The sequence below is a fragment of the Perognathus longimembris genome, chromosome 7 (genome assembly GCF_023159225.1).
Source record: "Perognathus longimembris pacificus isolate PPM17 chromosome 7, ASM2315922v1, whole genome shotgun sequence".
NCBI classification, from domain to species: Eukaryota; Metazoa; Chordata; class Mammalia; order Rodentia; family Heteromyidae; genus Perognathus; species Perognathus longimembris.
The window spans coordinates 77,276,666-77,293,117 of record NC_063167.1 but is presented as its reverse complement, the minus strand read 5'-3'; the positions used below and the strand labels follow the sequence as shown (position 1 = coordinate 77,293,117).

The following is a 16,452-nucleotide window of genomic DNA, read 5'->3' as shown; positions in this document are numbered from 1 at the left end:
AATGTCTACCTTGTATCTGTCATGATGTCAACCTCCCCAAAGGCCATTCTAGGCATTAGAAGGCTGATTTTTTAAGATAATGACAAACACCTCCAAATCCCTAATAGAAATACCAGACAATGGAAATGGTAAGAGAAAGAGAGAGAGAGGAGATGGAGGCAGAAAGAGTAATGACCATGTGTTTTTCATTATCATCCTGTCATCCTGGGGGAAAACACACACACACACACACACACACACACACACACACACACACACACTTTTTTTTTTTTTTTTGCCAGTTCTAGGGCTTGAACTCAGGGATTGGGCATTGTCCCTGAGATTTTGTGCTTAAGGCTAGCACTCTATCACTTGAGCCACACCTCTGCTTCCAGCTTGTGTTTAGTTAATTAAGATAAGTGTTTCCTGGGCTCTCTTTTCTTGGCTGGCTTTGAACTGGGATCCTCAGCTCTCAGCCTCCTGAGCAGCCAGGATTATAGGCATAAGCCACCAGTGCCCAGCATGGGAAAGCTGATGTTTATCTTCCCTGGACCCCTGCAAGTTGGCTCAGGGCTGGCAAAGCCAGAATTGGCCTATGAGGCCACATGGTTCCTATGCTTTTGTTGTTCAAATTCCAGAAATGACTGCCAAATCCAATATCCTCCATGTCCCCCTGTGTCTTCTAGTTGACTCGGGTCTGATTTTAAGGTCTTTAATCCAGGGTGAGTTGCTTTTTGACTGGGGTGCAAGGTAAGGTTGTATTTCATTTTGCAGTTTTCCCAAGAGCATTTGTCCAAGAGGATGCCATTTCTCCATTGAGTATTCGTGGCCATCTTCGGCCACATATGCTGGGGTCTTGTTCCTGGGTTCTCTATTTTGTTCCAAAGGTATACAGGTCTATCTAGCATATGTCTATATTTATGCCAGCATCAAACTGTCTTAATTACTGTGGCTTTGTGGCATGACAGATGTTTTCTGAGCCCCAAAAGGCTGCCTCCTTGCCTTCCCATTTTAACTCCTCTTATCACAGGCCCTTCTGCTTGAGTGCAGGTTTGGTTTGGGCAGCTCCACAAGAAAGGGTAGCTCTTTTGAGCCAGAAATTCCTTTCTCTTTATTGCCTCCCTGCTATTCTAAGCAAATGGTCAGAGCTGAGCAAAGGCAGCTGGATGCAGGGTAGGTGCTGAGCAGTGTAGGCCTTCCCAGTTATCCCTTAATCCATAGACTTGTACAAAAGGTCTTCGCTGGCTAAGCATCAGGCCGGGAACTGGGGCAGCACTGAGTGAGACCAGTAACCTTTGATGCTTTGGCCCTCACCAAGTTTCTTTCTTGTAGCTTTGATGGAGACAAGACTTGGGCATGGCAAACATGCCCAGGATCCTTTTTCCACCCACCCCAAGATGCATGCGATGAAGTCATGCAACCTCAGCTGTCTCATTCCTCAGATGAATGTGGGTCTTGTAAATGCTCTTTATCCCACCCCTCTGCCAACAGAGGCATTCTATAAAAGGCAAACAGGGGATTCAGGGAGTGGAGGATGAAACCACAAGAATGTTCAAAGCCTGGAGCCAACTGCCAAAACTTTTAGGAACGTTGTAGCCCCACCTACTTAAGAAAGCTTACTGAGCCGAATGGATCTTCTCCTGGCTTCTTCCCTTCTGTTCAGGGAACTTGTGTCTCAATGTCTGCAGAGTGAATGGAAGGACTATTGCCCAATTATCCTAACACATGGGTGATGTTATACCTTCTTTTTCATTTTTTGCTTCTCTCCCCTAACATATTTCTTCTCTCTCTTCTCTGCATACCCCATTGCAGCAGAACTCATGCTTATGTTAAGAACACAAGATAGACCAAGATAGGGAGCCAAGAAGAAACCCAGGCTACAAATCTCAGAAGCTTTTATTTCCTATTGTTTTTCCCTTGCTGGTACTGGGGTGTGAACTCAGGGTCTTGGGTGCTGTCATTTAGCTTTTTCTTAACTCAAGGCTGGAGCTCTACCACTTGAGCAAGCTGAGTGAGAGTGTGAGGCCTTGAGTTTGAGCCCTAGTGCTGGCAAAATAAAAGATTCCTACTTCTCCAATAGAGCCTAAGGGGCCAAGAAGGTGACAAGGTGGGCGTCTCAGGACAGTCTATGTCTACTACTGCCTCGGTACACCCAAAAGTTTGTATAATCCCATGGGGTGGGGGGAGAGCAAGAAAAGACTAAATGTTTTAAAAGAATGTAGTGACATAAGAGCTCAAAGTCAGAAATTAGAGAGACACAATACATCTGAGTTTGTGGCTGAGAATCACACGAACATGGAAACCATTTAAAGAAGAGACTCAGGTGCTGTAGCCTGAGCATTGTCAGATCCTGCTAGTAACATGATGTGAATCAGCCTCTGCTAGGTCTGAACCCTCTTCATTTAGTCCCCAACCACCGTGACTCATCCTCCTTTCATTTCTTCCTAATATAAGCTCACCTCTAGTCTCCAGCTAATAATCACTTCCTTCTGACAACCTAGGTGTCTAGGATGAAGAAAGCTGGAGAACGTCAGCTGCGGGATGGACCCACAGTCAGTGCCTTGCTTAAAAGGTGGGAGGGAAGAAGTGAGCCTGGGCTTCAGAGAAGGGCAGAGCCATTGTTCTGACAACTTTGTTACAGAAGAAGAACCAGAGAGAAAGGATATATGAAGAAATCTATTCTCCATCATGAGGATTTGTGGTAGCAGCTACTTAATTACTTAATTTCCCACACTAAATGAATTAGGGAAATGTTGACACCCATCTATCATCTTTACATCATCCATCGTGAGCATCCTCCTGCATTCTACCTGTGGTCCTAGGTGAGGGTCCAGCCCAGACTTGGGTGCCAGGCAAGCAGGGTATCCACCACAGACACTAACTGCAGAGGGGATGAGTTAGAACGTGTCTATTCCATGGTGGCCAGGCCCTCCCATCCACACATAGCTCATCACAGCTCTGGCTTCATGAATCATTTGCTTCCTTATTTAGGAGGGAACTGGGTTTTTCTGCCTCTTTCTTTTCTGTCAGTTGTAGGGCTTGAACTTGGGGCGTGGGCGCTGTCCTTGAGCTCTTTTTGCTCAAGGTTACTGCTCTACCACTTAGTGCCACAGTGCCACTTCTGGTTTTCTGGTGGTTAATTGGAGATAAGAGTCTCTTGGGCTTTCCAGCCTGGGCTAGCTTTGAACTGCGATCCTCAGATCTCAGCCTCCTAAATAGCTAGGATGACAGGTGTGAGCCACCAGTGCCTGGCTCTGAGGGTGATTTACACAGGTGAAAGTTACAACCATGAGTGGCTCTCCCCACTATTTCCAGTGTACTTTGAATATATGTTGGGAGGATACAAAGACTACAGGAGTTCTGCATGTTCTGTACAGAACTTAAGCTCATAAACCTCTGCTATTGGATTTAGTCCTAGCTACCTTTGCTGGGTGTCACCCCTGCTCTTGGTTCCTGAAAATAGGACAGAGAGAAAGAAAACCAAGGCCAAAAGAAGAAGCGGGGGTAGGGGGGCAGCTGGCAGCTGAGGACCAATGTGTCACGGCTTTAGATCTGAGGGGCTCCTGGTGGCTGGGGAGACTTGTCTACTGCTTTGCCTCACTAGAGATGGAGCTCTCAGTAACTCAGCTAGCCCAACAGGTGGTCAGCATGGGCTCTGTGTGAGGATGGGGTGAAGAAGAGAGAAGATTCCAGTGGATGCAGATACTCCTCTAACTGAGCAGGTTCACTGAATAGCCTCGTGAGCTCACACTGGTCCAGGTATTGCAGGATGCAAACAGGAGCTCACATACTTCCTTGTAGGTTGATAATGACAATAATAACACTTTTCATTTGTTCAGAAAGTGTCTCTACATGCCAGGCACAAAACTAAGAGTTAAAAAAAAAAACACCTTTAATTTATTTATCAGAATCCCACAGACCAGAGAGCTCTGTTTGACTTTCATGTCTCTTGATGCTTTGGTGAGGAACTTTGATGAGGAAAAGCACAAACTTGCAGGGTCTAGTTAGCTGTTACTTTCTTCTGTACATGTCAGGCAAATTACTGCTTAACCTCTCAGAACCCAAGTATTCCTAGATGTTAAATAAAAAAAAAGGGGGGGGGGGCTGGGGATATAGCCTAGTGGCAAGAGTGCCTGCCTCGGATACACGAGGCCCTAGGTTCGATTCCCCAGCACCACATATACAGAAAACGGCCAGAAGCGGCGCTGTGGCTCAAGTGGCAGAGTGCTAGCCTTGAGTGGGAAGAAGCCAGGGACAGTGCTCAGGCCCTGAGTCCAAGGCCCAGGACTGGCCAAAAAAAAAAGAAAGGAAAGAAAGCTGGGTTCTGGTAATTTTAGTTACTCAGAAAGAAGGCTGAGATCTGAGAATCATGGCTCAAAGCCAGCCCTGGCAGGAAAGGCCATGAGGCTCTTATCTCTAATTAACCACCAGAAAACTACAAGTGGAGCTGTGGTTCAAGTGGTAAAGTGCTAGCCTTGAGGAGAAAAGTTCAGGGACAGTAACCAGGCCCTAAGTTCAAACCCCACAGCTGACAAAAAAGAGAGGGGGGGGGAGAGAAAGAGAGAGAAATAGAGAGAGAGAGAGAGATTGTGCCTGGTACTGGTGGTTTGCACCTGTAATTTTAGCTACATAGGAGGTTGAGATCTGAGGATCATGGTTCAAAGACAGCCCAGGCTAGAAAATCCATAAGACTCTTATTTCCAATTAACAAGCAAAAATCTGGAAGCAGAGCTGCGGCTCTAGTAGTAGAGTGCTAGACTTGAGTAAAAAAAGCTCAGGGACAACACCCAGGCCCTGAGCTCATGCACACACACACACACACACACACACACACACACACACACACACCCACACACACACAGTGGAAAAAGATCATCCACATGGGGGATTTCTGAGGGAGCACTGGCAGTTAACACACCCAAGTAGCAGAGGATTGATATGTGCTCAAAGCCCAATACAAGAAGGGCATTCTATCTTCAAAGGCTGCACGTTTTGTAGTAAGTCAAAATGATTCCTGCTGAACACTCTCTTATCTCCCAGGAGAGTTGCCTGATTGTCCCAGTGTCCCCGTTGCCTTTCCCCACAGTAACACAACCATTCATTTAACAAATATGAATTGTGCCTCCCAGAACTACAGAACTTCTGAGTCATTCTGAGGATTTCAGACGTCCAGTTTAAGATGGCAGCTGCCTATGGACCTTAGTCTGGAGGGGGTCCTAGGCCTGTGTATGGAAGAGGGCTGGCGGGGGCGGGGTCACCTTCTGGGGCCTGGCCCACAGCAGGTGGGAGCTCCTGAGAGGCTCCAGGAAAGCTGCACAAAGCCCTGGTCATACACCAGCAGCTTCCCAGCCTGGCTCCAGGAAACAGGAGGATTCAGTTTGTTTTCTCCCAGACAGTCTGGGGCCTTCTGACAAAGAGGTGCCTTAATTTCTTCCTATCTGAAGCCAGAATGGTAACATTTGCCATGAAACAGCTGGCTGGAGGGATTATGATTGGCTATAAATGAGCCTTAAGGCCAACGATCGTATTGACACACGTGTGAGTGTTCTTAAAAACGCATGCAAGGAGTGTCTCTCCACATCAGCTGGCTGCCCCAGAATAGCCCTACACCAGTTGGGGGTGAGGGGGGCACAAAGTGGAGCCACCTCTGTCACAGCAGGGCTGGGTGGACACTCCATGACAAGGTTGCCTATTATGGCATGAGTGGTGACCAATACAACTTCCTCTTCCTCAGGACCTTCCCACCATTTTCAGAGTCAGATCACTTTCACATTATTCATTACTTTATTCTTCCCCAAGATCCCCACTCCTCTGGGGAGAGAGGTCGCTGAAGAGATGCCCACTGGCTTGGGAATGAACCAAAAGTCACCGGTTGCCTTTGCTATTGAGGGACAGGGAGAAAGGGAGGCATTGACATGGAGCTGACTGTAAGGGCTGGGGAGAGAGAAGGCTTTGAGATCTTACAAAGTCAAGACAGACCAACATTGTGCTCCCTAAAAGGGGGCGGGGAGGGTGTTGGCAGGCAGGGCAGGTTGCAGGGCAGGAGAGGGAGAGGGGAGATGAGCTTCGTAGGTTTCTGTGTCTGACTCCAGTACACTGCCTGGGCCTTCCTGATCTGTGCTATTTGTGTATGAGAAGACAGGAAGCCACCATGTGACCCTGACTTAGTAGCCCATGCCTACACTGATAGCCAAGGGAAGGTGGTATCACTCTTTTCTTTTTGGTGCCAGTCCTGGGGCTTCAACTTAGGGCTTGGGATGCTGTCCCTGAGCTTTTTTTTTTTCCCCCTTCAAGGCTAGCACTCTATCACTTGAGCCACAGCTCCACTTCTGGTGGTTTGGTGGTTAATTTGGAGATAAGAGTCTCAGGAACTTCCCTGCCAGAGCTGGCTTCAAATCACAATCCTCAGATCTCAGCCTCCTGAGTGGTAGGTGTGAGTAGCACTTTGCTGTCCACATCAAGTACTCCCAAAGGAAAAGGCCCTGAGGTAACTATAAGGAGGTCAAATTTATAAGGCGCTGGTGGCTCATACCTGTAATCCTAGCTACTCAGAGGCTGTGATATGAGGATCACGGTTTGAAGCCATCTAGGGCAGAAAAGTCTTTGAGATTCTTATCTTTGATTAATTAGCAAAAACACCAGATGTGCAGCTGTGGCTCAGGTTGTAGAAAGTCAAGCGTTGTGTGGAAAAAGCCAAGCAACAGAGACAGGCATTGAGTTCAAGCCCCAGTACTGGCAAAAACATTTTCAGAAAGCCAAAAACATGTCCCTCAGAATAACAGAGCAGAGTGAATGTGAAAATAGGAGGAGACAGTGATTTCCAAATGTTTAGCAGCAGAGACCTGTCGTCAAATGAAACATTCAGGAGACTCCCAGTCCAAACCATGTATACATGCAGCTGCTCTGGCTGACAAGCTGGGTAGGGTGGAGTGGCTGGAGCCAGAGTCCACTCTCCTCCTCCTCCCCCATTGCTCCACCCTTCAGATGGGGAAGGGCCTGCAATGGGCCCCTGGGGTTGCTATAGACAGCTTGAGAACCACCAGAGAGAGAGGATGCAGAAAGAACTCACATTCTATAACAACTCGGAGCTTCAGAGGCCCACTGTCAACGTATTTACATCCATGGCCTTATGCCTTTCTTCTTTCCAGTCTAAAATGACCCTTAGCCTCATCTTTTTAGGCAGTACAGCATGTTTTTGTACTACATCTCCAGTATTTTTATGGTATAAAACGGTGGTTAGAGTCACACACACAGCTTTAAGGAGACAGCCCTGGCATCTCACCCAGGACATGAGTAGCCCCAGGGGTCGGCTCTGGGACCTATCACTCCAAAAAGTGCCATGAAATTTTTACAATTGTGGTTTATTGTACGTTGGCTTGAGGGGGGGTCCAAGTGAAAACCACGTATGCTCTAAAATATACTCCAAGATTCTTTAGAGCCTTAAAAACAGAGCTGAGCTTTGCTTCCTGGAATAATGAAAGGTAGTCTAAGTACTACTTATGAGACACTAAACACGGACAATATAATTAGCCCCTTTGCTTGTACTGGTGCATTTATTAGGGAGATGGGCAATGATAAGAACTACTTTCCTTAAGTGAGATCTCAAAGAACATTTAAATTATAAAACAGCCTGCTGGCTTACGAAAACACTGCATTGTGTAAATCTGAGGACAGGCGATTAAACTTTCCTAAATGATCTACAGAAAAATAAAACATGTATTTAAATTTCCATCAACCTGAAGATTCAGGAGAGGGGGGAAAATCCAATCTGAAGTTCAAACAATTGCAGGATATCCTGTTTATGATTTTAAAGGAATATTTATAGTTTGAAAAGGAAAGGCTGGTGAAATATAGAAAAATCAGAGAGGTGATTCTTTTCCTCGAGCAGGAAAATTATGGCCTTTGAAGACAGTGAAAATGAGCTCTTAGGAGATGTATATTCATTTTGTCAGGGTTTCTAAAGACGCCCTCTGCTTGTTTTATTTATTTATTTGTTTATTTATTTACCATTTAACTTTGGACAAGGGGCCTGCATTTCTTTCAGATTTTGAAGAGTAGCTTTAATAGCCTAAGGTTCTGCAAACCATAGCCTTGGTGACCCATTAAATAGTGGCTGTAGCTAGAATGATTTTTTACAAATTTAAAATGGTTGAGGAAAGAAATCAAAAGCTGCCTTAACATGTACAATCCGGTGAAGTTCAACATCCACCAATAAAGCTGTATTGGGAGACATTTTGTCGACAATGATGGCGGCAGGGTTGAGTGGGTTCAACTGAGAGCATACAGCTTAAAAGTATAAAAGATGTACACAAGTTTTTCCTTTCCTGGAAGAATTTGCCAGTTTCTGACCTGAGAGATGGCAGCCGCCCTGGGATCCTCTGGGGGCAAGGGGTAGGGCCCATACCTGGTTGAAACGAAGCAAGTACTGGGTTAGACCCCAGCACCCACAGGAGCAGCAACCTCCGTATGCGTCCCTGGACCATGCACTGCGCTGAGGGATCAGATCCAGACCACAGGAACAAGGGAGAGACAGCAGAGAGACGATGAGCAGGTGGCTCTTGAGGGGCTACTCATTACATCTGCCAACTGACACACCTGGGGGAGCTCCAGAGCTCTCATTCCAAGTGGAAGAAGCTCTATTTTGTGCATGCTTTTAATAACTATCATTACAAAGAGCTAAATTCTTCTCCCAGGCTTAGCTGTTATGGGGATTGTTAACCTCAGCAGAAAGGGAACAAAGCAACATACCTTCTGACTCTAGCTAAGAGTTCGTCATCTGCCTCTGAGAGTAGTGTCTTCAATAGCACACTGTGCTTTGTAAATTTTGCATTTAATTTAATTTATTTTTGTGCCAATCCTGGGATCTGAACTCTTGGCACTGTTCCTTAGCTTTTAATTTTTTTCTCTCAGGGTTGGCATTCTACCATTTCAGCCACAGCTCTACTTCTGGCTTTTTGGTGATTGGGGGAAGAGTCTCACAATCTTTCCTGCCTTGCCTGGCTTTGAACCTTGATCTTCAGATCTCAGCCTCCAGAGTAGCCAGGTTTACATAGGATTACAGACTAGGGCCACTGGCGCTCAGCAGGCTTTTTAATTTTTGAGACAGAATCTTGTTAAGTACCTCAGACTAGCCTTCTTGCTCTCCCAAGCCTCCTGCCTTAGTGTCTTGTGTGCTGAGATTACAGGCATGTACCAATGCACCTGGCACATTTTGCCTCTTTTAATATTATACATATAATTCTAATACCATACAACTAATTTTTCACATAGTAAAATAATTGCCCTACAGCATAATTTTTGGTTGATGTATGCTATTCAATCAGTTTCTCATTATTAGATTTCCAGGTTGTTTTCACCTTCACTTTGCCTTTTTAACCTAAAGTTTATGTTCATGAAATTTCTATAACCCATGGACAAAAATCAACCAACAATACACTGTGGACATTGGCTATATGCCCACATCAATAAAAGATCAAATTAGACTTTGGGGGAATGAAATCTTGTTATGAAAGTTTTAAGGACTACATCTCAAGGAATAATTCGATCTTTAGAAATATAACTAGAATGTGTGCATAACTCAGAAACGAATAATTGAATAAAATGCCCGGGGAGGAGCGACTCACTGTGTCTTACTCATGGCCCAGAGAGGGGAAAATTTCTAGTGAACCATCCTAAAATAGTGTGCTATGAGGACCCCAGGACTAGCTCAGCCTTATATGGACATTTTCTTGTCTCAGTGTTAATTCAGTTGGATGAAACTTGATCTGGGTCCTCTTTGGCTTGGCAGAGGCTTTGAATGATCCAATTTAGTGTAGGAAAGATCACCCAGAGCTGTGCAAAATGTTTTCAGTGTAGACAGTGCTGGGCTGTAAGGCCACTGCAAATCTGTTTTATTTTCTTTTTAACCTAAGAAAGGCTCGAGTGGCCAGCAGTGACATCATTGAAAAAGGAGTTGGCTGCTTTGGTGTGGAGTCTAGGGGGGTGAAAAATAATCATTCAGACCTTGGTCAGAGTGACCTTGGGTCTTCCAGAAACTTCTAGGTTACTGGAAGGCTGTTTCCCCAGAGGACTTAAGATGGCTTATTGGAAAGGGGATAGTTAGCTTCCAGCTGGTCATTTATTTATGATTATCTACTACTAATGCATATGTAAACAAATGAATATATACATACTAAAACAAAAGCATAGGATTCATAGTTGATAGATAAGTATGTCTTAATGTAGGCAATACACACATACAAATAGAATATGTATATTCATGTGTATGTACATATGCATGACTCTATTTTAGATGAAAGGCTGTGTCATTCGAGAAATCTTTCCGAAGGTCTCCAAAGACTGAAGGATCAATTTCAAAAACTCAGGAGCCAGAAGTAACTAGATTTCTCCTAGAAGAGCTAGAAATGTATCTTTAAATCACCAAAATGGAGCCAGGTGAGACTTCGATAGAAACACAAGGAAATATTCTACAATCAGAGGCTCAGCATGTGTTTCAGAAAAATGGAAGCCAGATAATTTCCATGTGAAATTCAATCCATTGTTTTCTAATTGACATGCTAATCTTAAAGCTTGATTGCAGATTTTTAAAATGCCAACAACTCAGATTTCTTTTTAAAGGAGCAAAGATAAATCATTCTCAACTATGAACCCATGCGTCAGACATCCTTTATTTACGAAGGATGTAGAACTGAGTGTCTTTCAAGGGTTAGACTCAGGTAACTTGGTGAAAACTCGAAGCAAGTCATGAAGCCTGAGGCCGGGATTGGGGAGAGATGAACAATGTGTGAGAACAGAAAAGTTGGGAGAAGTCCAAGCTTCCTTGTGTGGCAGGCTAGAAATACCATGAGAACAGCTGTTTTCCTGGTGTTCTGGTTTCCACTGGCATTTAGAACCAAATGTGCATGGAAATAAAACCCAGGGAGGAGAAAATTCCCAACACAAAAGCCCTACAGTCCTCTGTCCTTTGAGCTGAGATGTAGGTCAGCTTGCCCATTTCTTGATTTCAACAAGCATGTGTGTGCGCCTCCCCCAACACATTAACACAGATTATGACCCTCCCTCTCCCCTTTCCTCCCTCTCCCCCTCTCTCCTTCCCTCCCTCTCTTTTCACCCCTTCCTCCTCACCCACACCCATCACTTCCCTGTGATACTCTTTAGAAATCACAGCAGGAAGGGCAGGCGGTATGTCAACATCGAAACAGAAACACATATTATTCTTATGTTATAATGTATTTTCTTACTGTAAGTAAAGCATGTTAAATAGCTACAAACACTGGTTTAAATTTCTTTTGCAGAATTCAACCCATTTGTTCTGCCTCTTGTGTGTGTGTGTGTGTGTGTGTGTGTGTGTGTGTGTGTGTGTGATGTGTGTTAGTACTGTGGCTTGAACTCAAGGATTCATTGAGTTTTACCCCGTGGCTGGCACTTTACCATGTGAGCCACAGCTCCACATCTGGCCTTTCACTGGTTAAAGAGGCTCATGGATTCAGTCCCAGCTGGATTCAAACCCTGATCCTCTGATCTTAGCCTCCCCAGTAGCTAGGATTATAGGTGTGAGCCACCAGTGTCTGGCTATATTTGATATGCATTTGAATTTGAAGGAATAGGCTTTGCTCCCTCCCAACTACCTCCAGTTCCCCAGTTGGAAAAAAACCAACAAATTAGACCATAATAAACTCCCAAACTTAGAGCATAGCCTTCTGGGGGAGGGAACAGCCTGAGGAGCACAGGGGCCGCTGAATGCCCACTTCCGGCCCCCAGTCACACTCCAGTCCTGGGACCCTATGAGTTTCAGCCCTTAACTTGCTCTGTATTTGGTGTTGCCTTACCTTTTCTTTCAGGGTGTTATACATGTACATGAGAACCATCCTTGGAATCCTCGTCACAGTGATTAGAAATGACCCTTTGGCGACAGTTCCTTGGTGGTAGCAGAAAAGAATGGAGAGGGACGAAAGAATTGGACGGTCAGGAGGGTTGTTCTTATTTCTGGGAATGGGAGAAAAGAGTGTTTCAAAACCACTACTTAAAAAGCAACAAGAAACCTCTCTGGCACAAACCATCCACGAACAAGTAGGCATGCAAGAGTAGAAAGTAGGCATGCAATAGCACTTGGCAAGACTTTCATCCCCTCTGTGGTAGCTAATTTAATTTCTTTTGGTGGCATTCATTGCCACAAACAAATAAAAGGACAGAAAATAAATTTAAAAAAAACATACTAGTGAGTTAAAAATGATCGAGTGTTCCTTTTACAACACTTCTACTTGTCTGTTTATCCCATCTTCCTTAATTTAATTCTCTCCCAGTTTGCAACCATTTGAATGACTAGGAGCAAAGGGAAATAAGGCATTAGCTTGGTAATAAAAAGCATCACCAAGTCACAGGGGCAGGAGCAGGAGAGGGTCAGCAAGGTCACAGTGAACTCTAGGTCAAAGGGCAAAGACCCAGAACCCAGGGTATCTGGCTTTCTGCGCAGCTCTGGGCTCCATGAAATTCAACCGATTTTATCAAAGGTCACTTCAGTGTGAATCATTCATGGGACTTGCCACAACACAGCCCCCAAGAATGTGTTCATGTCAGTTGCACAGGCAGGGAAAGAGAAGTGGCAAAATAATCAAATGGGCAAAGCCTTCCCGAATCCCCTACTGCAAACCTCACAGAGAAAACAAAAGAGGAGAGCTGTTGTAACCCCTCTGAATTCCATCCTCTGACGCCAATTCTAGAAAATGAGGTCCTTTCTGAGAAGTAACTTCAGGGGTTCCAAGCAAAGACCACTTTCTTCAGAGCAGATTCCTCTACAGCTTGCCTGCGTTGCTCATTGGTCAATGTGAATTAAGGTTTAGACAACAGCTTGGGTTTTCAGGAAGAAAAAGAATCGTAGCCAGCAATGTCTCATGAGCTGGCAACGCTGTGTCTTGCTGTTACTTTAAATCATCCATGAAGAAAAAAAGAGAACATGACAGTAACAGGGGGAGCAGAAGATCTGTAGCCTAGTTGTTCCCCACTCCCCGCCCCCCAAAAGGTGCTGTGGTCATTTTGAGGGAGGCCAGGGAAGCTGTTGCTGATAGGAATTCATTTGGATCTGATACATGAGAAGAGTAGTGTCAGCCAGGAAAATCTGACATATCTTTTTCCTTTCTTCTTTTTAAGGAAGAATGTTTACTTTTCCATTGAGATTTATGTGCCTCAGAACTTATTCCGGTGCTTAAGAGATTGGGAGAAGAGAAAAACACCTGCTTTCCATCTGGAACGGGAAAAAGATTCATAGACCACTGTGAATGGGAGCCCTGGGGGTGGGGGGAGCTGGCCCCCCAGGTATTGAAATCTGGGGTTAGACATCCCATTTTTGAGGTTTTACTGCTGTGGGGTACATGGTTTCAAGGCACTGTTGCTCTCTTTATGACTCGATGGTCAGCAGCAGCTTGGCTGGAAGAAGATACAGAGGCTCCAGCAGCTGGGTTATCACATGATGAGAGACAACGTTAAAAAAAAGAAAAGAAAAGAAAAGGAGGCTCTTTCAACCCAAGCCAGCTCACAAGGCCCGGAGACACTCAATACCTGCCCTCAAAACCAGACACAACCCTGCAGGGGAAAGGAAAAAAAAAAAAAAAAAAGAGGCTAAGCGGAGGATCTGCAAGGCCTCGTCCTGGAAGATCCTGTGCTACACACATTTCCCAGTCCCAGCTGTCTGCTGTCCCTCCTGCTGCCCATGCAGCCGCCGCCCTCAGCTCTGGCTCCGTTGGCAGCAGCAAAACCTGCTTAAATCCATACTCATCACTGCACTCAGCCATGGTTTAGAGAATGGGCACAAGTGCTAGGACAGTGGGTGACTGACAGATGAGTTTAGGATGGGGCCAGGGAAGACCAAATCATCTTCCATCTCTCTCTCTCTCTCTCTCCTCTCTCTCTCTCTCCCTCTCTCTCTCTCTCTCTCTCTCTCTCTCTCTCACACACACACACACACACATACACACACACACACACACAGTACCATTACTGTGGCTGGGCATTGTCCTTGAGTTTTTTCACTCAAGGTTTGTGCTCTAGCACTTGAGCCATAGCTCTCCTTCTATCTTTTTTTTTTTTTGGACTCAGGGCCTGAGCACTGTCCCTGGCTTCTTTTTTCTCAAGGCTAGCACTCTGCCACTTGAGCCACAGTGCCACTTTTGGCCATTTTCTGTATATGTGGTGCTGGGGAATTGAACTCAGGGCCTCATGTATACAAGGCAAGCACTCTTGTCACTAGGCCATATCCCCAGCCCTCCTTCTATCTTTTTGGTGGTTAATTGGACATGGGAGCCTCATGGACTTTTCTGCCCAGGCTGGCTTCAAACTGCAAGCCTCAGATCTTAGCCTTTTGAGTAGCTAGGATTATAGGCTTGAGCCACCTTGCCTGGCTAGAATTCCTTTCTTTTTTTTTTTTTTTTGGCTAGTCCTGGGCCTTGGACTCAGGGCCTGAGCACTGTCCCTGGCTTCTCTTTGCTCAAGGCTAGCACTCTGCCACTTGAGCCACAGCGCCACTTCTGGCCGTTTTCTATATATGTGGTGCTGGGGAATCGAACCCAGGGCTTCATGTATACAAAGCAAGCACTCTTGCCACTAGGCCATATTTCCAGCCCTAGAATTCCTTTCTTTAGAAAAATTTAAAACTGTTATCATAAAGGTAATGTACAGAGGGATTATGGTTACATAAACCAGGTAAGTAGTACATTTCTTGCTGGGTGCTGGTGGCTCACCCCTGTAATCTCAGATACTCAGGAGGCTGAGATGAGAGGATCAAGGTTCGAAGCCAGCTCAGGCAGGAAAGTCTGTGAGAGTTTCCTTCAAGTAACCACCAGAAAACCAGAAATGGTGTGGCTCAAAGTGGTAGAACACTATCCTTGAGAAAAAGAGCTCAGGGACAGTGCCCAGGACCAGAATTCAAACCTCATAACTAAAAAAAAAAAGTAAAATTAAGACATTTCTCTTTGGACAATGTTATACTTTCCCCCAGTTTTTCCCTCTTATCTCCACCCACAAGTTGTATAGTTTATTTTTCACCTTGTGTCTAGTGAGTATCACTGCTGCATTTATTAGCTCTTTGTTCCTCCATTTCTGTTCTTCTTCTTTTTTTTTTTTTTGCCAGTCCTGGGCCTTGAACTCAGGGCCTGAGCACTGCCCCTGGCTTCTTTTTGCTCAAGGCTAGCACTCTGCCACTTGAGCCACAGCGCCACTTCTGACCGTTTTCTATATATGTGGTGCTGAGGAATTGAACCCAGGGCTTCATGTATATGAGGCAAGCACTCTTGCCACTAGGTCATATTCCCAGCCCTGTTCCTCCATTTCTGTATCCCCTTCTTACCTCCTAAAGACAGAAAAATGAACAAACAAGACAACAAGAAAACAAGAACAGCAACAAAGAAAAAAGTCTCGCTTCATTTCCTGTAATTCATTTCGATAAGCATTATTTTATGTGATCAGATGCACATAGGCATTGTGCCTTTCTGTTCCTCTCCTAAGAGTGTCCTCCTTTCGTCTGTGTGAATGCCTAGAGAGTTGTATAACTTATCATATTCCACTATATTTTAGATCTAGCTTCCACATCTGAGAGAAAAACGTGTCATTTGTCTCTCTGAGCTTGGCTTACCTCACTTAACATGATTTGTTCTAGGTCTATCCATTTCCCTGAAAATGACATAATATTGTTCTTCCTAATGGCTGTGTAAAATTCCATTGTGAATAGGTACCTCATTTTTTGGATCCACTTATCTTAAAACTCCTTTTAAAAGAACTATATGGCTAAACAGAAATCACTGTGTGTTTTCTTTTAAGCTAATTAATTTCAATCATGATGAGCTTAAAGTGACTTTAAAAGCCAAATAGTACTGGTGGGTCAATAGCAAAAATGGTAGTTTTCTTCATCCATCTCTAGTTCTTCTGTCTAGAGACAATAGTTTAGCTATTTCCTCTGGAAATCTATTCTAGATTCATTTTTTTTTAGTGCTGAAGACTGAACCCAGAGCCTTATGCATGCCAGACAAGTGTTATACCATTGAGCTGTGTTGTCAGCCCTGTTGACTTGCACCTTAAGATGTTGTCCAATGGCTCCTCATTATGGAAGACCCAGGTTTCATTTTCCTTATTCATGCAGAACTACTATTCCATATTCTTATTTCCCATTTCTATTTTTCTCAATTGAATTAGATTTTTAGTTATGCTTAGTGTTTATATTGTTAGCTTATTCAGATTTTAGTTATGCTTAGTGTTTACATTATTAGTACAGAAATAATGTATAATGTGAATATTTACAACTGATCCAAGTGACTTATTCCAATTGTATTTTTTTCCTTGACAGCCTTAGTTTTTTCTTGAAGTTCATAATCATTACACACTTTTTATTTGCTTTGTTTTCTATGACCATTAGTGATTGTTTCACCCACGTATAAATCTTTTTCAACATGGTCAAACACATCTCTTTTTCTAACAGTTTCATTTTCT

General features: G+C 44.4%; 1 protein-coding gene across 3 annotated transcripts in view; it reads right to left on the bottom strand.

The window, feature by feature from the left end:
- The window catches only part of Slc44a3 (solute carrier family 44 member 3), a 58,923-nt gene that overhangs the window by 9,925 nt on the left and 32,546 nt on the right, over positions 1-16,452 (bottom strand). For 2 of the 3 annotated variants that reach the window (XM_048352005.1, XM_048352004.1), the window contains 2 exons: positions 11,808-11,964; positions 8,384-8,470 (listed from right to left, as the gene is read on the bottom strand). In XM_048352005.1, coding sequence (XP_048207962.1) covers positions 8,384-8,470; positions 11,808-11,964 — 244 coding nt within the window. The remainder of the gene's footprint in view (positions 1-8,383; positions 8,471-11,807; positions 11,965-16,452) is intronic. The other variant, XM_048352003.1, reaches the window with a different exon arrangement.